At 46.5% G+C, this 21,563-nt stretch overlaps 1 protein-coding gene across 3 annotated transcripts; it reads left to right on the top strand.

Annotated features, from left to right (window-relative positions):
• Positions 1–151: 151 nt before the first annotated feature.
• PHC1 (polyhomeotic homolog 1) lies at positions 152–21,379 on the top strand. 3 transcript variants are annotated; one of them, XM_057701332.1, is made up of 15 exons: positions 152–406; positions 3,145–3,302; positions 4,422–4,532; positions 5,724–5,804; positions 6,305–6,454; positions 7,199–7,330; positions 12,893–13,388; positions 14,795–15,564; positions 16,118–16,265; positions 16,505–16,716; positions 17,312–17,426; positions 18,242–18,350; positions 18,558–18,708; positions 19,183–19,414; positions 20,202–21,379. In XM_057701332.1, the coding sequence occupies exons 2-15, from the start codon at positions 3,189–3,191 to the stop codon at positions 20,354–20,356; spliced, it is 2,976 nt and encodes a 991-aa protein (XP_057557315.1). In that variant the 5' UTR covers positions 152–406; positions 3,145–3,188; the 3' UTR covers positions 20,357–21,379. The 3 variants fall into 3 exon arrangements, with proteins under 3 accessions (XP_057557315.1, XP_057557314.1, XP_057557316.1); XM_057701331.1 differs by having other exon boundaries at positions 7,175–7,330; XM_057701333.1 differs by lacking the exon at positions 7,199–7,330.
• The last annotated feature ends 184 nt before the right edge of the window (positions 21,380–21,563 follow it).

Below are 21,563 nucleotides of genomic sequence, written 5' to 3'. Positions count from 1 at the left end.
GGGAGGGCGCCGAGGGGAGGGGGAGGGGGAGGGACGGGGGAGGGGTCCGGCTGCCCCGGAAGCACCTCCCCGCCAGCCCCCTCCTCCAGCCCGGCCCGCAGCCCCCGGCCTGCAGCCCCCACCCGCTCGGCCCGGCAGGAAGTGACAGGCCCCGAGTGAGCCCCGGAGGCCTGGCGGAGCCGCGGCCGGCCCGCACCCGGAGCGGCGGGAGGGGCGGGGAGCCGCGGCCGCGCCGGGCGCCTCCCACCCCGCCCTCGGCGCCCCCGCCCCTCCAGGAAGGGGAGGAGGCGAGGGGAGCCCGCCGCGGAGGCCGAGCGAGCCCCCCGCCCGGCCTGGCGCCCGGGGACCCCGGCACGTGAGGTGGACGCCCCCCCGGGAGCGCTGGGGTGCAGAGCCAGGCGCGGAGGTAAGCGGGCGGCCGCGAGCCGGGCAGGGGCAGGACCTCCGGGGGCTTGGCTGCGCGGGGATGTTTCTTCAGCCACCTCGGGCTGTGGAACGCCCCAGGTACCTCCCCCGGCGTCTTTCCCTGCCTACCTCTGGCGCTGGCTCTGCGGTCCTTCCCTCTGCCTGTCCGAGCCTCTCGCTCTTCTGTTCATTTCGCTGTGCTCGCTGCTGTCCGCCCGTCATCCTAGTTGCTTCTGACCGCTCGTTCTCTCATTCATTTTCCCTTCTCTGACTTTGGCTCTCCCATCCAAGCATGCTGTCTAGTTACCTCCCTGCTTTTTCTGGTCCGCTGGGTTCCTCAGCCTCCAGTTCCTCGACTTCTCTCTGTCTCCCTCGCGCCTGTCTCCCCGCTATCAGTAAGCACATTTCTGCGCTCACTTGGGTCGGTTCACTCCTGGCACCGCTCTGTCGACCCCCTTCCCCCGGTGTGTTTGATTTCCCTTGGGAACCTCGTTCTCATCAAGGTTCTAGATACAACAAGGACCCCTGGGGCGTCTACTCTCCCTATTCTTCAGATGGCTTCCATTTCTTCGGCACAGCCTTCCCCGAACCAACCCCCTCCTCCCGCCCCCCTTCTTATGCCCCATCCTTCTTTCGAGACAGAGTTTCATGCTTGGGGAAATTGATTATCTCCAACTCTTGGCTCAGGAGGCCCAGTACCAGGTCCACTTCAATATCCTTTCCTAGCTTCTTTCCGAAGGTCTCGCTCCAGCCCAACCACACACACCCAAATGCTACCTTTCGGGATGACCATGGCTTAGTTACTTTGGGGACCTCTGTGGCACAGCTTCTCTTTCTTTTCCAGTTAAATTCTGAAAATTTAAATTCACTGTGCTTCCCAAACTTTTTGTTATCTTCGTTTTCTGGATTTAATTTTACAGTCCCAACACCGATCACAAATGAATACATTTATGTGCCTGGGATCCAGAAATCCTGGTTTTGATGACAGTTTCTCCTGATTTTATTAAAAACTTTAAGCTGGTTCCCTTCCCACCACTTTTCTATTTCACACTCTGAAAAATTAATAAGACTTCCATTTTGGGGGAAGATGAGGTATCATACAGTTTATTAGCATTTGCACCTATGAAGGGAATTAATGTCTCCTCCAGCTAGTAAAGGGGTCTCCTGTCTCTGAGTCCAGTGAACTAAGTCCGGTTTATCTATACAACTATGCCTTGCTGCCTCTAATCCTTACCCACTTTTTTTCTTCACATGCTGATTATGAGGATTCATGGGTCTGTATCTGTTTAGTGCTTTGATATTTTGGCAAAAGATGTGGGGAGAAGATAGACTAGACTTGAAGCCAGTATGACTGCTCCTTTGTACTTCTTGGGTTATATCCATGTTTGCAATGACATTTGCTATTCCTGTGCAACTGATTTCTTGGGGGAAAACGATGCGATCAGATGATACTGGGAATGGAATCATAAAAAAACTCCCCAACTTTATTTCCAAGCCCAAGCGGTTTGATTGTATTTACTTTGTTCGTTTTGGATGCAATTATTAAAATAGATCCACCCTAATAAAACTGTCGACACCCCTTAGCAGAAATTCTGGTTCGATGTTTACATTCCAGAACCAGATTGTGCTGTGCTGACGGGGTATTTATAGTGGCTCCATGCCTCAAAAATAGAGAATATAGTATTTAGATTTAACAAAAGAGGGAAAAATAAAGAATGAACCAAAAAAACCTTATTGTCATTTAGTGCTGCTTTGAAGGCATGTTTCTTCCTACTTCTCATCTGTTCCTTTGCTTGGTTCTTAGCAATGTTTTCATATGTCTTTTTGCAAATTTTAGCGTAGGCACCAGAAGGTAAATTCTGACTACTTTAGTGGACTAAAAAGTTGAATCTTACTGTCTTGAAGATTTTCGTTGCTGTCTTTACTGTGTTTAATACCTGTAAGTCATTTGTTAAAATGATGTATTACACTTAGCTGTGAAGCCTTCTTTGCAAACGGGGAAACTGAGGTATAAGAAGGGAAAGTGACATGCCCGAGGTGTTACTAGTAGAGCGGGAACCAGGCAGCTCTTCTACCTCCTAGTTTTATGACTTTTTATGAAGCATTCAACGTATCTGTATCTTAAACCCCTCCTCCATAAAATGAAGAGGGTGAGTCTTCAAAGTGAGTGATACTGCCTTAATCACAGATTGTTTTTGGTTTGAAGAAGCATGTCCTAGTGTAAAGGTTTGGTACTTAACTAGGACAATTTCTTTAACCTCAGAAAACCTCATTTCCACAGTTGTAAAGTGGGGATAATCATATTTACTGTAAAGCATGGAGGTGAAGAGCCTAGCCCAGTGAGAGGAGGCACCTAGTGGCTTCTCAGCAAATGGTGACCATTGTTAAGATGATGCGGATGATGATGGTGCAGATGCAGATAGAAATGGGATGTTGTGGGGATGGGATATAAGGCGGCCTTAGTATTATGAGGAGCCGTCTTACATTCTGGCCATTTTATATTTAATGACAGCCTGGCGGGAATATGTAGAAGTTGTTTCTTTTGAGACACTGCTTAGCTTCAAAAGATGGTGTGGGGAAGATATGGTTATAAGAGTGTATTGAAAATTTGGTAGTTATTGAACCGGAGAAATCATGACTTATGGAAGAAGAGGAAGGTTCTTAGATAACTTGAATAATAACATGGAATAGTAGTTTGCGATCAGGTGTGAATTTTAATCCTCTGCTGCTTCTGTCTAGGTCTTGAGTCAGAGCGCCAGCTGTGGGGACCCTGGACCTCGATCATGGAGACAGAGAGTGAGCAGAACTCCAACTCCGCCAATGGGAGTTCCGGCTCTGGGGGCAGCTCTCGGCCCCAGATAGCTCAGATGTCACTGTATGAACGGCAAGCAGTGCAGGTGAGGCTCAGCTTTGAGGGGCTGTGATCTGTGAGCATTGGCTTGGGGTGGGCAAGGATGCCGGAAGATAATCGCCCTTGGTCCCTTTCCAGCAAACTGGGGAAATTGGATCAGGTGATAACAAAGGTCCCTTCCCACTCTGAGAATCCTAGGAGTGGACAACAGTCTGAGCAAGCAGGCAAAAAGAGATTCGGTCTTTGAAGGTTTTTATCCTACTCAGTTCATGTCGCTAGGTTCTAAATAAGCGCTTCTCTTCATGGATTGTCAGATTTTTAATATTTGGTCTTTCTTGAAAATCACCCTGAGAAATGAAAGTTAAGAACTTTTACTTAAAATATTTTAGCTACTAGAATAACTATGCACATCCTAAGAATGCTTCTGATTATTAAAGAAAAAAATACAGTAATATCTGAAGTTAACACTAAAACTGAATTATCAGTATCATCTTGATAAACATGCATTAGCATTATACTGTAGGTGTTTGAAGAAGCCAGTTACTTGAAAATTTTACCTGGTAACAGTCTTTCATAAGTCACTCTTTACTCTTACTTTTCATCATTTTCAACCCCTTGGGGCTCTATCACCTTTATTGTATCCCTAGAGTATGGTCTTTTATTTTCTTCTTATCTTTACATTAACCAACATCCCATTTATTTTCAACCCAGTTTAGTCCTAATTCCAGATTCCATTTTGGGAATCATGTATTTCCAGATTCCATTTTGGGAAATAAGAGTTCATGTGGGTTACACTGCTTTACTTTTCAAGAGTAGAGCACAGCAGAATTGTTTCTCTGCTTTTTAAGGACTTACTGGTTCTAATATAGAAATGGACAAATCAGATGTTGACACATTTTCCTTTGTTCCTCTCCTGCCCATATGTCCGTTTCAGAGGATCACAGTGGTTTCCATAGAATAGGAATTGGGAGTGATTTTTTTTTTTTTTTCTCTCCTGGCCAAGCCTTGCGGCATGCAGGATCCTAGTTCCCTGACTAGGGATTGAACCTGTCCCTCCTGCAGTGGAAGCTCGGAGTCTTAACCACTGGACCACCAGGGAAGTCCCAGGAGTCCCAGGGAAGTCCCATTCATTCTAAGTGGATTGATGCCCGCTCTTTCTTCCTAGGCTCTGCAGGCACTGCAGCGTCAGCCCAACGCGGCTCAGTATTTCCACCAGTTCATGCTCCAGCAGCAGCTCAGCAATGCCCAGCTGCATAGCCTGGCTGCCGTCCAGCAGGTGAGAGGTCAGCAGCCAGCTGGCCCAGGAGGGAGGGGACTGGCCCAGGAGGGAGGGGACAGGCACTGCAGGTGGGTCGGGGCATGCCGCATCCTCTGCCAAGCCAGGCTGGAAACAGTCTCCTCTGCCTCCTGTCCTCCTGTAGGAGGTTGAAGAGACCTTAGCGTCTGGGCTTGCAGTAAGAACTGTGGGAGAACTACCTTTTAGAGGTAGGGTGACTTTGTGCTAGGCCTGCACTGATGGTATAGTAGCCGTTAGCCACAGGTAGCCATTGAGCACTTAAAATACGGCTAGTCCAGATGGAGGTGTGTGAAAAGATTTTGAATTTCAGACACTTAATATGAAAAACAATTTCAGTAGTGTTTTTATGTTGCTTACATGTTGAAATGAGATAGATCAGCTTGAATAAAATAAATTATTGACGTTTACTTCTGATTCTTTTCACTTTCTTTTTTTAAATTTATTTATTTATCTATTTATTAGCTGTGTTGGGTCTTCGTTGCTGCACACGGTCTTTCTCTAGTTATGGCGAGTGGGGGCCACTCTTCATTGCGGTGCACCGGCTCCTCATTGCCATGGCTTCTCTTGTTGCGGAGCAGGGGCTGTAGGCATGCAGGCTTAAGCAGTTGCGGCACATGGGCTCAGTAGGTGTGGCTCACGGGCTCTAGAGCGCAGGCTCAATTGTTGTGACACATGGGCTTAGTTGCTCCGTGGCACGTGGGATCTTCCTGGGGCAAGGATCGAACCCGTGTCCTCTGCATTGGCAGGCGGATTCTTAACCACTGCGCCACCAGGGAAGCCCTCTTTTCACTTTTTAAAAAACGTTCATACTAGAAAATTGTACACGTGGCTTGCATTATATTTGTACTGATCGGGCAGCTCTGGGCTAGACTTATCAGTGACTCATGATGTGACCTGACCAAAGGTTCTTCCAGCTAAAAGAAAGTGGGACGAAGAGAACGGGTTGCCTGCCTGCCCCAGGAGGGTCATGTGGCAGTTACTGGGTTAGCATATGTGGTAATGTGAGGGTAATTGGGATAGTGAATACACTTGTCCTTGCTCCATAGTAGAGGCTCTCAGTTCTTACCCGAAATCTCTATTATATTTTGTGCCTGTGATCTATTACTGGATGATTCAGAGCCTTTTTCTTCCTTGTCTCTGCTCTTTCTTGTCTTCTTTTCCCTCTAACAGGCCACAATTGCTGCCAGTCGGCAGGCCAGTTCCCCAAACACCAGCACTGCACAGCAGCAGACCACCACCACCCAGGCCTCTGTGAGTACTGTTCCTCCCCACCCAGGGGCTGTCCTCCTTGGGTCTTTGTCTCTGGGTGAAACTACTTTGTGCCGCTGATCTGAGAGTGCTTATTGAGCCGTCAACTGTATTTACTGCTTTTATGTAGAGAATATTAGTAAAATGGAAAGTAACTAGCTTGGATCTAGATAGGAGTCTTAAGGAGGAGGTTTAAGCAAGGAGGAGGAAAATCCTGGGTAGGAAGTAACAGAGCCGTGAATGAGAAGTAAAATCTGTTCCATTTTGTTCCTTTGCCTTCTCAAGTGTTACGCTGGTGGTTAGGGACTGGTTTCTGTACTTTGGTGATACCCTCCAGTAGCTAGGATGACAGTGATGGATAGCAAGGTGTTATTCATTTCCTCCTGACTCTGTGAAAGCAAGGTACTCTGTTCTTGACTGCGTCACTCTGAATTTGTCAGTTGTGCGTATTTCCTTTTACCCTGCCTCAATCCTTAGTCCTGGTTCCTTTCTGTACCACACAGATCAATCTGGCCACCACGTCGGCCGCCCAGCTCATCAGCCGATCCCAGAGTGTGAGCTCTCCCAGTGCTACCACTTTGACCCAATCTGTGCTACTGGGGAACACCACCTCCCCACCTCTCAACCAGTCCCAGGCCCAGATGTATCTACGGGTAAGCCACAGCCACAGCCACTATTGTCCCGGGGCATAACTGTTCTGTGACTTCGTGAGTGAAAGCTATTTTTTTTTTTGGCTGCACCGTGCGGCTTATGGGATGTTAGTTCCTGATTAGGGATCGAACACGGGCCCACAGCAGTGAAAGGGCCGGGTCCTAACCACTGGACAACCTGGGAATTCCGAGTGAAAGCTATTTTATTTAATCATGGTTACCCAGATGTTTTAAGACAAGCTGATCTACTTCCTGTGCCTTACTTACCTCTAGAAGTGATGCTTAGTGTTCACAGGTAGCCTGCACATTATTGAGATCCTAAGTTAGAAGATGTTCACCTTAGTATTTGAGAAATTTGCGTCAGATACTTAGTCTAATCTATAAACCTATGGCTCAAGTACACAAATCCTAAGTGTTATCTCTTGGCCTGTCTACTTACTGTATATAAATGCTTGCTCCAAAATCCTCATTGTCTCAGCTTCTTTGATGTTTGATGCTTTGTTATCAGTGTATAGTTTTATACACATTCTAGGTTTTCTTCGGATGATTCATCGCACATGGAGAATAAGGGTCTTCTGGGTTGGTGTGGAAAGGGGCAGGGCTTAGCTGTTCGTATCTTCTGTTTATTTTGTCTTGTGGTCCTTCCTTTCCATTTCTTCTTCTGTCTCTTTTCTTTTCCTCTTGTTCTCTTTCCTCTGCTCTTCCTCTTGCTCTCCTTGCCAGCCACAGCTGGGAAACCTATTGCAGGTAAACCGGACCCTGGGCCGGAATGTGCCTCTAGCCTCCCAGCTCATCCTGATGCCTAACGGGGCAGTGGCTGCAGTCCAGCAGGAGGCGCCATCTGCTCAGTCTCCGGGAGTTCACACAGATGCCGATCAGGTCAGTGGCAACCACTTGACCTGCGGACGGGCACTGGGGAGGGCGAATGGAATGGCCTCGGACCAGGGCCCACTATTCTACCACTTTACCACTTTTCAGAATCTCTCTCTCTTTTTTTTTAAATTTCTGTAGAACTTGAATCCCTCATACCTTTTTAGTTATTTGAGTTAGGAAGGGAAGTAGACTTGACTGAAAACAGCCCTGTGGGTGTGGGAAGCCTGATTCTTATTACAGGACAGATGTCCTTACCCTTCTTTTAGCCCTCCATGGCTCAGTTTTATTCAGGAAGTTTTAGTTCTCTCTCCTTGCAGTACTCTCTCTGGAAGATAAGGGATGGTTGAGGGAATTCTAGTTAGACAGACGTGAAGCTGACCTGGCTCAGTTGCTGGCCAAACGCTTGATTCCTTGTGTTTATGAGTTACTGTAGCTCTCAACCTTCAGTCTGTTTTTGCTCACTGTGTTCCCAGTAAAGTCGTCCTCACCAGTGCTCCCTGTGCCTTATCTCTAAAATATACACACATATACACATACATATATATATATATACATATAGCCTGAATGTTTTAGCTTCTTATGGGTGGGATACAAGATGGGGTCTCATGGTACTCGTTTCATTTTTTTTTTTTTTAATAAATTTATTTATTTATTTACTTATTGGCTGAGTTGGGTCTTCATTGCTGTGTGCGGGCTTAATCTAGTTGCAGTGAGCGGGGGCTACTCTTCGTTGCGGTGCACAGGCTTCTCATTGCGGTGGCTTCTCTTGTTGTGGAGCACGGGCTCTCAGTGTGCGGGCTTCAGTAGTTGTGGCACGTGGGCTCTAGAATGCAGGCTCAGTAGTTTGGCACACAGGCTTAGTTGCTCCGCAGTGTTTGGGATCTTTCTGGACCAGGGATCGAACCCATGTCCCCTGCATTGGCAGGCGGATTCTTAACCACTGCGCCACCAGGGAAGTCCTCATTTCATTCTTTTAGTTTATCAGTCAGCAAGTAAATATTGAACTTTCTGTTGATGTGCTCAGATGTATACTAGAAACTTTGGAGGATTGAAAAATATGAATCAATTCTTCAAAGAGCTTAGAGAAGAAAGAGGTGTAGAAGTAAACGGTACCAACTTTGAGTGATGCATGAGTTTCGGGGAGAGTTGGCTGCATTTCTTTTCAGTGACTTTTGGGAACTTGAGCAGATTCTTAAAGGATGGGTAGGATTTGATTTGGAGTAAGAAGAGCACTGGAGAGAGAACAGTATATGTAGAGGCCTAACTCATGTACGTGACTGTGAGTTGGGGATGAGTGAATAAAGTGGAGACAACAGGCCTGTGGCAGGAAAGGTCATTGTTAGGGGGAAGTCTGAATGCAGGTAACCACAGAGGTAGCAGCGGCACTGCTGGCTTGAACAGCAGATTGATAGGTTCAGGAAACTACTTGAGAAAGAGTCATTTAGGAACATGTGCCTGGAGGAGAAAGAGAAATGAGGGAACCTGCCAAGAAACTGTTGGGGTCGTTTGGTTACAAGCTAAGGCCTTTGGTTTAGACTACAGCGACAGCAGTGGGATCAGAGGGTGAGGTGGAGTCAGCTTCCATAGCAGTTCTTCCATTTATCCATCTATTTATTCATCAGATATTTGTGTGTCAGTGTGTGGAGGGACAGAGTAACGGTTCAAAGTATGAATCTGATGTTTGGGTCAGATTCCAACTCCATGACTTAGTGTGACCCCTGCAAATGGCTTAACATCTTTTGGCCACAATTTCTTCATCTATTAAATAGCTGTTATAAAATATCTACCTCAGAGTGTTTTGTGAGGACTCAGTGAGTTGATGTGTATAAGCGTTTGAACAGACATAGCATAGTGAGTGTTTAAGAGTTTAGCTCTCGTTATGGTCAGACATCATACATTCCTTGGCCTTCAATGTCCAAGGTCATGATCACTGGACTGATGGAGATGACAAATCATCAAAGTGCATTGAACAAATAATCACCTGAATGGTTTAATAATTGCTTCATTAGAAAGTACAGAGTGCTCTGAAAACATAGAAAGGGACCTAATGTAGCCTTGGGGTGGGGGTAGAAGTCAAGAAGGCCTTGAGGAGCTGGCAGTTAAATGGGGGCCAGGGGAAAACATGGAAGGGGAGTGAAGGCAGGGCCCCCCCACATCCAGAGACCCGAGGAGGGAAGGGGCTTTGTATATTTGAGGCACTGAAAGAAGACCCATGTTCCTGGAGCCTAGCACAGGGGGATGGAGATGGCGCCAAGAAGGCAGGAGAAACTCATCTTGCAGGGCCTTGGGAACTGTGTTTAGGATTTGGGGTTTTATGTGAAGGGCAGTGGGAAATGGAAATGATGCGGAGACTTGAGGGTTAAAAAAATTTTTTTTTAAAAACTTTTGAGGACTATTTTGGCTCCTCTATGGGGAATAAGTGAAAATGGCATGAGTGAATATAGGGAGAAAAGCAGCATTGTAACAGTTTAGGGGAGGGATGGTGTTTGAATTAGGTGGTGGCAGTGGAGATGGACAGAAATGAGTAGGTTGGGGAAAAACTTAGAAGATCACTAAAAAGGGAGGCCTCACCCAGTGGATGGGGGAGTGGAGGGAGGTGCCAGAGCTGGGGTGTGACATGGCCTTGAGGGGCCGACTGTGCTGTTCATGTGATGAAGAATGCTGGGTGAAGTTCACTTTAGGATGTGCCGACTTAGAAGTGCTTGTGAGCCTTCCGCGAGGACCTGTTGGGTCAGCAGTTTGATGTTCACGGTGCTCAGCTCAGAGGAGAGGTCTGAATTGGAGATGAACAGTCAGGAGTGGTGGGCGTGGATATGGTAAGAGAAGTCAAGCACTGGCAATCGCTAAGGGAGCTGGTACAGGTTGAGGAAAGAAAAGCTTTCAAGCTGGAGCCCTTAGAAAATAGAGCAGCTCCAAGTGAAGTAGAGGGTGGTGGGCTGGCAGAGGGAAGTAGGCAGGGATGACAGAGACAAGGTCTGGATGGTGCAGTGTCACGAAGACGAGGGAGCTGAATGTTACAAGCAGTGGCGGGGGGTCCTCTGTCCAGTGCAGTGAGAGGGCAGGAGAGCTGGACTTGTGCCTGTGGTTAGAGAGCCTTTCCAGGGGAGTCGGGGGCTGAAGTCAGATGAGCAGTTTGACTTGAGGAATGACTGGATGGTGGGAATCGATGCAGTGACTGTACGAGTTTAGCAGGAACAGGAGAGGCGGGTGAAGCTGGAGTTGGGAATGGGGTTCAGGCTTGGTGATGGGAGGGGGCCAGTAGAGGAGAGGTTGAAGAGACAGGAAAGAATTAAGAAGGAGGAGGGGATGGGATCCTGAGCCTGGAGAAAGTGGCCCTTTGATAGGAGGAAGAGGGGTGGGTAACGATGGGGGCTGATGCAGGTGTAGGGCCAGTTTTTGTGGTCTGATGGTGTCATCGTCTCTGCGGGAGTGAACCATGAGAAGGGAAAGAGGAAGTGGTTCTGAGGTACAGGGAGAGGAGGAAAGTTGTAAATAGCCATTATGGAAAGGAAGCTGATTAGAAAAAAACAGTATAATTGCCAGCTAATATATAAGTGGCAATTATATCAGCACCCAACCCTGATGATTCTTGTAAATCTCTCTCAAAAGCTATTACCTCTTCTTTATTACTATTGTCTGAATACGGTTCTTTTATTTTTCACCTGAATTAACTGTACTAGTTTCCTAACTGGTCTCTTGACTTCAGCCCTGTCTACTTCTAATCCTCTCCCACATTGCTATCAGAATAATTTTTTTAAGGATAAGATATATGTTGTTGCTAACATTATTTTCATTTGTACCTCTGGCATACAGAGTTTGATAAATCATAATCCTTGGCTCATGGTGTCCTCTCATCAGTGGTCCATTCATGGTCCCCTTTTTAAGAATATGTACTCAGTAAGTTTTAATCATGTCATAGGCCATCCCCAGTTCCATGCACTGCCAGCCCGAAGCATGGTGACCATCGTTCTGATTCCTAGGTTCATCCTTCCCTGTGTCCCTTTTTATATGGTTTTACTGCTTTTACATGTATATCTAAAATGTACTTTCTATTATGAAACATTTCAAACATATACAAAAATATAAAGAAATAATGAATCTCTATGTATTGATAATTAACCATCCAGTTTCAGCATTTGTCAACATGTGACCAGCCTCTCCAGACCCCTTCCCTTCACCTGCGGATTATTTAGAAGCAAATTCCAGATACCATATCATTTATGTATATGTGTATAATTGACATTTATAATGTACTTGTATGCGATCTTTTGGGGAATGATTCAATAGCTTATTATCAAAATCCATCTCTACTGTTGTATGTCGTACTTTATTCGTTTTGATTTCTATGTAATAATTCATTGTGTGAATATACTATAGTTCATTCATCTTCTCTTCTGATTATGGCCATTTGGTTGGTTTCCAGGCTTCTGTCACTACGACTAGTGCTGCTGTGACCATCCTTACACATGCTTCCCATTGTATACGGCGAGCGTTTCTCTCGTGGGACTTCCTGGGTTAGAGCATGTGTGAATGTTCAACTTTAGGATACGATGCCAGACTGTTTTCCAAAGTGGTTGTTCTGATTTATACTTTCATCAGCAGTGTTTAAAAGAATGGTTTCAGCTATAGATTTGATCACGATGAGTCTCGTGAGTGTTGTTCAGTGGCTTCCTGTAATCCACTACGTGCTCATCATTCCTTCTTCCCATTCATACCATGGAGCACTTGCTGTCTGTCAGGCACCATGCTAGGTGCTGGGAATATAACAGCAAAGAAGACGGAGAAACTCTGTTTCCAAAGTAAAGTTCAGACTCTCCTTATTTTAACACACCAGGCCCTTTGAGATCTGGCCTCTTTCCAGCATCAGCCTACCTCCTAGCTTCATTTCTTGGCACTCCCTCTACTCGCCCCAAACATAATGAAATGCTATAATTTCCAAAAATGCTGTGCTCTTTCTTGGCTCAGTGGTCTTGCAGTGTTGTTACCTATGTCTTCAAACCCCTGCCTCCACTATTACCTGTTGGTTCTCAGCTCAGACATCACCTGTTTTAGGACGTCTTTGCTAATCTTCCTAGTCTGAGTTAATCTTCCTCCTCTGCACTCCCATAGCACTGTGTGTATATCTGTGCATAGTGTAATTTGGTTTTCTTATCTTTCTTTAGTAGAAAGTACTCATTAAAATCAGGGGCCTGTGTCTTTCATTTCTGCATTCCCAGTATCCAGTGTGGTACCTGAAGCATAGTAGGTATTTTGTAGATGTTGAATGAATGAATGAATGAATGAATGGAGAGAAAAGGAAAAATCTGAGACATTTCGAAGGAGTAAAATAACCAAACTTGATGATAGATTCAATAGTGAATGAAGGAGACTGAAAAATCAAATATGACTCGAGTTCCTCCCTGGGAAGGCCTTCACTGTATGCGTTTATACAGGTGGGGATACGAGTTGAGGGGGGCTGTGAAATATCTGTAGCTGTCATCACTGCTTTGGAATCAGTCACAGAAATCTTTGACCTTAGAGTCCCCTCTTCCCCTTTTCTCAATCTGTCTTTTGCTTCTTATCTTTCAGGTGCAGAACCTGGCAGTCAGGAACCAACAGGCCTCAGTCCAAGGACCCCAAATGCAAGGCTCTGCTCAGAAGGCCATTCCTCCTGGAGCCTCCCCTGTCTCCAGCATGTCGCAGGCCTCTAGCCAGGCCCTCGCTGTGGCTCAGGCTTCCTCTGGGGCCTCAGGCCAGTCCCTCAACCTTAGTCAAGCTGGTGGAGGCAGTGGGAATAGCATCCCAGGGCCAATGGGGCCAGGTGGAGGTGGCCAGGCACCTGGGGGCTTGGGTCAGTTGCCTTCCTCAGGAATGGGTGGTGGTGGGAGCTGTCCCAGGAAGGGCACAGGAGTGGTGCAGCCCTTGCCTGCAGCCCAGGCAGTGACTGTGAGTCAGGGCAGCCAGACAGAAGCAGAAAGTGCAGCGGCCAAGAAGGCAGAAGCAGATGGGACTGGGCAGCAGAACGTGGGCATGAACCTGACACGGACAGCCACACCTGCTCCAAGCCAGACCCTTATTAGCTCAGGTAAGCCATCACCTCTCCTAATGTCATTATTCTTGGTACTTGTTTGAAATCTTCAGAGTACATATCTTTGCCTTTTTGCCTGCTTGTCTTGGTCCTGGTCTAGTGGAAGGAAAGGGAATCACATCAACCTTGATCATATTAGTCCAGGGAGACAGGACGCCAGGTAACAGAGATGGATCTTGTCTGTTTCCACCAGGCAGCAGTCAGTTTACGAGTTGCCTTGTCCTCTCTTTTTTCGGTCCTGATTTCTTCAGTTTACTCACTCTACCCATTCATTCATTTGGTTCTTTTTGAATTGCCTACTGTGTTCTAGGAGGTGCTGGGATACATCTTTGTAAAACAGACTCCTCTGCTGGTGGAGCTTACAATTTTAGCATGAGGGATGAGTTCTCTCCTCATTCCGTGTTTAATGCTGGTTAGTTGGCCCAGTGTAGAGCAGAGACTGTATAATTGCATTAGAGCACTTAGGACGAGCAAAGAGAGCCATGGTTTAATACGGTCAACTTGTGATCATCCATAGCGATGATAAGGATAAAAAAAGAACAAATAATAATAATAACCCCAAATAGTTCTTGCTTTCAGGCTGTGGATAGAGTTAGATGTGTGCACCTTACTTGGTAATGTTTATTTTTGCCTCCCTTGTTGCTATATTTGAATAATGTACTCTCAAAATGTAAGAGGTAATTATATACCTAGTATTTACACACTATGGCACTTCTATTACCGAAGTGCTTTCATGTCACATATGTTCTCTGGACACTCTGATAGAGTATGGAGTGGGGGAGATCACAACTTCAGGTCACAGTGGAGGGAGCTGGGCAGAGTCTGAGCCCACCGCTGCTGACTCTTAAGACTTCTCATATGTGGTGACCAAAACTGATTAATCTTGGAGACCGAGGTATTCTTGGGAAGATGCTGGTATCTTTACCTCTGTAGACATTTATTCTTTCAGTGACTGTTGAGTGTTTCTCATGTGTCAGGCCCTGGGATGGGTACTAGGGTGTAAAGATGAATGAAACATGGACCTGGCGCTTGAGGAGCTGAGTAATCATGGAGAGGATGGGCCCGCCATTGTTCTTGCTGAGCGCAAAGTAACAGGATTTAAGTAAAGCGAAAACATAAAAGTTAGATAAACGCGGGAAATTACTGGGGACTGTTAAATGCTCGAGCAAGGGCGGTCTCTCCCTGAAATCTTTAAGACTGGAGGTCATTGGTAACCTCTGACTCGGAGGAAAGAGTGTGAACCAGGCAGTCTCCCAGGGCTCTCCAGGTTCGCTCTCCATTCACCATTTGAGCCCCAAACTAGGTACACCTTGGAGAGATGCTTTGCCTTTTCATTTCTGATGATGATGCTGATTTTCTGCTCCTCTTCCTCCTCGTTGTGGCTTTGGGGGCTTGTCCTGTAGCCACCTACACGCAGATCCAGCCCCATTCCCTGATTCAGCAGCAGCAGCAGATCCACCTCCAGCAGAAGCAGGTGGTGATCCAGCAGCAGATCGCCATCCACCACCAGCAGCAGTTCCCGCACCGCCAGTCGCAGCTGCTGCACACGGCCACCCACCTCCAGCTGGCCCAGCAGCAGCAGCAGCAGCAGCAGCAGCAGCAGGCCACAACTCTCACTGCCCCCCAGCCTCCGCAGGGCCCCCCCACCCAGCAGGTCCTGCCTTCCCAGTCCCAGCAGCAAGCCCAGACCCTGGTTGTTCAGCCCATGCTGCAGTCTTCGCCCTTGTCCCTCCCTCCTGACCCAGCCCCCAAGCCACCCATCCCCATCCAATCCAAACCACCTGTAGCCCCTATCAAGCCTCCTCAGTTGGGGGCTGCTAAGATGTCAGCCACCCAGCAACCCCCACCCCACATCCCTGTGCAAGTGGTTGGCACCCGACAGCCAGGTACAGCCCAGGCCCAGGCTTTGGGGTTGGCCCAGTTGGCAGCTGCCGTACCTACCTCCCGGGGGATGCCAGGTACAGTGCAGCCTGGCCAGGCCCACTTGGCCTCCTCACCACCTTCATCCCAGGCCTCCAGTGCACTGCAGGAGTGCCCGCCCACGTTGGCTTCGGGGATGACCTTGGCTCCTGTGCAGGGGACGGCACATGTGGTGAAGGGGGCGGCTACCACCTCCTCACCTGTTGTTGCCCAGGTCCCTGCCGCCTTCTACATGCAGTCTGTGCACCTGCCGGTGAGTGATGCCCAGTGGTTTTGAGGGCACTGTCCTTGGGTGGACCTGAGCTTGATTTAGGAGGGGAATAAGGAGTTGAGAAAGTTACGATACTGGTATTGATATCTGCTTCTTTTGCGAGAGTGTTAATGGAAGGTTAAGATCCTGGCATTTATTTGTTCCTATTGTATGAGAGACACATTAATGTATATAATATCTGAAGTTTATACTCCTAAAGTTGCTACAGAAATTCTTTGTTTTTGGATCTGTAAGTTATATCAAGATAATAGCCTTAACCACCAAAATCAATCTTTAGGAGAACAACAGCTCTTGGCTGGGCTATGATGAACCCGGGGTCTCCGGGTCTAGGTAGGGACCTGGAGAAGATGTTATATTTTCTTTTGTCTTGATGTAGAACTTACACTTCTTGGGAATGACCAGAAATTCTGCTGTACCGTGGGAAGTATACAAATTGGGGAATCTAGAAATAAGAAAATTTTCTCTGACAGTATGGAAGTGTTTCCTTATTATCATTCACTCATAAATCTTTTCTTTCCTGTTCTTCACATTATAGGGAAAACCCCAGACACTGCCTGTAAAACGCAAGGCTGAGTCTGAGGAGGAGAGAGACGATGTCTCCACATTGAGTTCAATGCTTCCTGCAAAGACGTCTCCTGTAGTAGAGAGCCCGAAGGCCATGGAGGAGAAGGGCGGTCTTGGAGGTGAGTAACTGACTTCTGCAGTGCTGCTGGAGTGCACAGAAATTAGAGGAAAGCTCTGAGTGAGCTAAAAGATCAATCTGACTCAGTAGAACTAGGTGGAGTAGATCCAGACACAGGGAATCCAGGGTGAATGATCAAAAGGGGACATGTATTACTGTGGAAGATCAGGCTGGCTTGGCTCATAGATGGATCAGTTAGGTCATCCCCTGTCGTTCCTCAATCTTGCGTTTCTTTTCCAGAGAAAGCCGAACCAGTGACCAGTGTGAATGCTAATACCCCTGGCAGTGATGTAGTAGCCTTGGCTCCTGCCTCATCAGCACCACCTCCCACGTTGGCCATGGTGTCCAGACAGATGGGTGACTCAAAGCCCCCACAGGCCATTGTGAAGCCCCAGATTCTCACCCACATCATCGAAGGCTTTGTTATCCAGGAAGGAGCAGAACCATTCCCGGTGAGGGCAAGGCCAGGAGGTGGGGGCTTGGTCTGATTGTTGTCTTTTCAAACTCCACAAAATCGAAAGGCTCAGAACTGTTTAAGTATTAGAGAATGGTTCAATTCTCTTGTTTGAATGGTTAGTTGTAAAGAAGCAAGTGAAGAGAAGAAAGAATATATAGACCAGAAAGTGAAAATGTTGGGAAGAGAAGAAAAAAGTGACCTCTAAAGCTGTCATGTTTAGTTAGACAAATTAGGTTGTTTTATAGTGAAGAAAATTGTGGTAGAGAAGTTAAGAGACTTTTCTGGATACCATGAGTTGCAGAACCAAGACTTAGAACACAGGTATCTTGACTCCTGGTATGTTCCCTACAGTTTAGGGAAGGAAAAGGACAAAATAGAGAGCCCGGGTAGGAACCTGTTCTCTAGTGTCTTATCTGAAAAAAAGCCAGTTAGAGGCTCTTGATTGCCATATTGAAAATGGTTCTCTCTGCATCCCACTTGGCCATTAACTCGGAGATCTGGGCAAAGACATGGTGGTGAGAAATGGCAGGGAAAGCTATAGCGAAGCTGACAGGAATTAGGCTAACTTAACTAACCTTTTTCTGGGACAGGTGGGTTGTTCTCCGTTACTGAAAGAGTCTGAGAAGCCACTGCAGACTGGCCTTGCGACAGGGCTGAATGAGAATCAGTCAGGCGGCCCCTTAGGTGGGGACAGCCCATCTGCTGGTAAGTATTTATTTAGATACCCGTCTGGGGAAGGAGACTGATGGAGGTGTGTTTGAGAACTTAGTATAAAATAGGAATTATCTATTTAAAATGGGAATTATGTGAAGTCCATCCACACACAGAAATCACATCATATAACAGAATATGTAGAATCACACAAAAGTTCTTCCGTAGGATTAAGGGAAATTTTGTCAAGCTAGAGTAGTCTGTTGAATTATTTACTATAAGGATATATTTTCAAAAGATGATCTAAAATAGGCTATTTTCTGGGAATTCCCTGGCGGTTCAGTGGTTAGGACTCTGTTTCCACTGCAGGGGGCACGGGTTTGATACCTGATCAGGGAGCTAAGATCCTGCATGCTACAGGGTGCGGCCAAAAAAAAGGGCTGTATCTTAATTTTCAGTTCTCCTTATTCTAGATTCTGTGTTATGTGTTAAGGAGTCTTGTTTACATTTTCCCCCTTGCTTTTGGAAACTTCTGTGGGAGGACAGGTCTTATATCTTTCCAGGCATTAGTAATTAGTTCCTCTCTCCTGTTCAGAAATGCAGTCATCTGAAATCTGAGATTACAAATCAGGATAAAATTAATCATTTAAAGTGGAAATCATCTGGCTTAAGGTTAGGAAGACTGTGATGTTCTTGAGGGACAGGTCTTTATGGTTTTGGATTTTGAACTTTGTTTTAGGGATTCTCAGTTAGGTTGAGTAGGTCTTCGGGGGGATCCCTGAGAGTAATTAGAGTCCAGCGCTGGGCCTGACGGTGGCCTGAGCAGTAGCAGAAACCAATGCAGTCCTCCAGCACTGCCTTGTTTTCAGAGCTAGATAAGAAGGCGAACCTCCTGAAATGTGAGTACTGTGGGAAGTACGCCCCTGCGGAGCAGTTTCGCGGCTCCAAGAGATTCTGCTCCATGACTTGCGCTAAGAGGTACTGTAGGCACCCCATTCACCCTCCTTCATCTAACATTACACCCCTTCCCTGGGATCTGCTCAAGGCTCATAGTTTAGGTCTCCTTTGCTTTCATTCTCTTCCCCAAGTCGGCCCTTAAAAATCCCCATTCACATTTAGTGCAGTGGAGCAAGGCAGTCTTCTATACCAGCACCCGTGACCTCCTGTACGTGCCCTGACCCATAGGTATAATGTGAGCTGTAGCCACCAGTTCCGGCTGAAGAGGAAAAAAATGAAAGAGTTTCAAGAAGCCAACTATGCCCGAGTTCGCCGGCGCGGACCCCGCCGCAGCTCCTCTGACATCGCCCGTGCCAAGATCCAGGGCAAGCGCCACCGGGTGAGCTGCTGGTGCAGGGCCTGCTGCTTCAGAAATGGGCCTTTTTCCTTCCTCTTCCCCACAGGGCAGTTCCTTTGCTCAGGTAAAAAAGAGTATGAGACCAGCACTCTGGTTTCACGCTGACTGCATTACTCCAAATTCCAAGAGATCCTGACCTCTTTGCCTCTTCTCACCTGATAACTGGTTGCCTGTCCACTAATTTTTATGCCATGTTTGAGGATTTTTCCCAAATCTAGGGCAGTTGGTAGAAGAGGAGAACCAAGACAGGGATACAGCTTATACTTGAAGGGCACTTGAGACCAGACTGGTGACTTGGGGCATTTGCACATGAAGGACAGAGTATTTCACTTGTGCTAAGATTACTTTTTCCTTTGTGCCCAATAGTAACCCAAACCCAGGGTGGCTGGGGAGAGGAGAGGGCAGCCTCATGACACTGTTATTCATGACCTCACTGTTTTGTGTTTTTTTCTATAGGGTCAAGAGGACTCTAGCCGGGGTTCAGATAATTCCAGTTATGATGAAGCACTCTCTCCAACATCTCCTGGGCCTTTATCCGTGAGAGCGGGGCATGGAGAACGTGACCTTGGGAACCCCAGTACAGCTCCACCCACACCAGAATTACATGGCATCAACCCTGTGTTCCTGTCCAGTAATCCTAGCCGTTGGAGTGTAGAGGAAGTGTATGAGTTTATCGCTTCTCTACAAGGTATCACGGGCCTGTCCACCAGAACCCAGGTCACCTATATTGCTTCATTTTCCTGGTTTTCTTTAGGTCATCCCACAGGGGCTTCTGTAGCTAGAAATGTAATGGACTTAAGCAGTAGAAGCTTAAGTATGGTATGAAGAAGGCTCTACTCTTGGTATTTATTCAGGCTACTTGTCCACAGCCTGGTTTCCCAACTTTTCTGGGTTGACTGTCCTCTGCTGTGTCAGTAATTTTGCAGCAGTTGATTTTCATCTCTTATTATGATTCTTACCAATGATTTTTCGATAAAGTACTTTTTTATGTGATTAACTGCGATACTCACCATGGATAAAAGACTTTTTTCAGTGGAGAAGGGGATTAGGAAATAATGGGCCATTGTTGCCCTGCTCTCTTCAAGGCAGGATTGTTTATAAGCTATTCGTGACAAATGGATGGTTTTCTCCAGAAAGGAAAACCATCCTACCCTTCATGTTATTCTGTCTGAATTCTGGGCTCTTAAAGATGTCATGAAGGCTCTTAACTTTGATTTTCTTGCCAGCGTCAAAGAAAACATATTTTGCTTCCCCCCCACCCCAAGTTAATCTGAATGAAAGTATTTCTCTGAACAACTTAGTTGTTCTTTTCTTTATCTTGGCTCTTTTTGTTTTTATAAATAGCCAGTTGCGCTCTTTGATTTCATTTTGCTTCCAAAGTTTGCCATCTCAGGCCACTGTATTACTGAATTTAGGATAAGTACTTTGGTGCTACCATGTAGTTTCTCATACAAATTCCCACCATCTCCTTCCAGGCTGCCAAGAGATTGCAGAGGAGTTTCGTTCCCAGGAGATTGATGGACAGGCCCTTTTATTACTTAAAGAAGAACATCTCATGAGTGCCATGAACATCAAGCTGGGCCCTGCCCTCAAGATCTGCGCCAAGATAAATGTCCTCAAGGAGACCTAAGGTGGCCCTCTTGCACAAACCAGCCTAAGGCAGACACTCCCCACTGTCCAGGTTATAACCTGGTACCAGCAGAAACTTCACAGGGAAGACAGAGCTGTTCCAACTGTGTATGTCTTCTGTAGAGGGGATTACTGAGACAGGGAAGAAAAGTGCAAGAATTAGTCGCTGGTGCTACATGGTGGCAGCTTTGACATTTCTCTGGGTACTACTTTATTTTTTAAGTCTTTACGATTTTCACCTACCCTAATCCAATCTTTATAAAAGAGGCAGTCTAGAGAACTAGGACTGCTCGGCCTTATCCCGGAGCGGAGTGTCTAGCCAGGGTCTGAATCCTCCAAGAGGAGGAATGTACAGTATGGTAAGGCGAGGAAATGGGTGGACTGTAGGTGTGCCTCAGCAGTGGGGGAGGTAGGGTTTTCTAAGCTTGTGTGACACAAGTAGCGAAATCTGGTACCCCCTCTTCCCTCTGGATTGTCTGACTGTAACTGTGGCCCAGAGTTTTGTCGTCACTCCGTTAGTATTGGACATCTTCTCCTGCATCCATGGCAGGGTCACCAGCCAGTGTAGAGACTGGATTGGCATCATTCTGATTTGCTGCAGGGACTAAAAGTATTGGGCACACACGTGGCTGTTGTCATTCTTTCCGCATCCCCCTGCTCCCTTCCAGTTTATCTGTTGTCTTCTACCCTACCTTTCTTTTCCATTCCAACTCTGCTCTGTCCTATAGCTTTATAAAGCAGGAGCGCGTGGGGCTGAGGTCAGGAGTTAGAAGTACCTGCCTTCGGCGCCATTCCTTATACAACAAAAATATTAAATATTTTTTTTCCTCCTCAGTAAAAAGGATGAAAATTGGTCTCGGTTGTCTCTTACTCCATCATTCCAGTGTACCTACCCTTCTTTTTTTCACACAAATGACTAGGCCAATGTGTTTTGTTTTGTTTTGTTTTTTAATCTTTTAAGTGTTTTTGTACAAAAAAAGTTTTTTTTTTTTTTTTTTGCATTTTTAAAACACCAGGGTGTGGGGGAGGGATGCAAACAAAAAAGATGCTTTTATAACATTATTTTCCCTGTTTAGAAAGAAAGAAAGAAAATCATTCCAATAGTATTTAAAAGTCCAAAGATGAAATAATTTCATCTTCTTCTCTGAAGGCTAAAAAGGGCCCTGCCTATTGATTCCATCCTCTTGTGTCCAGAGGAGCCATGTTGC

Source organism: Hippopotamus amphibius, chromosome 12, assembly GCF_030028045.1.
Source record: "Hippopotamus amphibius kiboko isolate mHipAmp2 chromosome 12, mHipAmp2.hap2, whole genome shotgun sequence".
Classification (NCBI taxonomy): domain Eukaryota; kingdom Metazoa; phylum Chordata; class Mammalia; order Artiodactyla; family Hippopotamidae; genus Hippopotamus; species Hippopotamus amphibius.
Note: the sequence above shows the minus strand (reverse complement) of the source record. Positions and strands in the feature narration are given on the sequence as shown.

What these genes read in the sequence shown, in the direction of transcription:
- PHC1 (XM_057701331.1), top strand. Translation starts at nt 3,189, where the DNA reads ATGGAGACAGAGAGTGAGCAGAACTCCAACTCCGCCAATGGGAGTTCC. An exon ending in CCAGACCCTTATTAGCTCAG is followed by an intron (nt 13,389 to 14,794) that starts GTAAGCCATCAC and finishes CTTGTCCTGTAG; the next exon opens with CCACCTACACGCAGATCCAG. An exon ending in TGGGGACAGCCCATCTGCTG is followed by an intron (nt 17,427 to 18,241) that starts GTAAGTATTTAT and finishes CCTTGTTTTCAG; the next exon opens with AGCTAGATAAGAAGGCGAAC.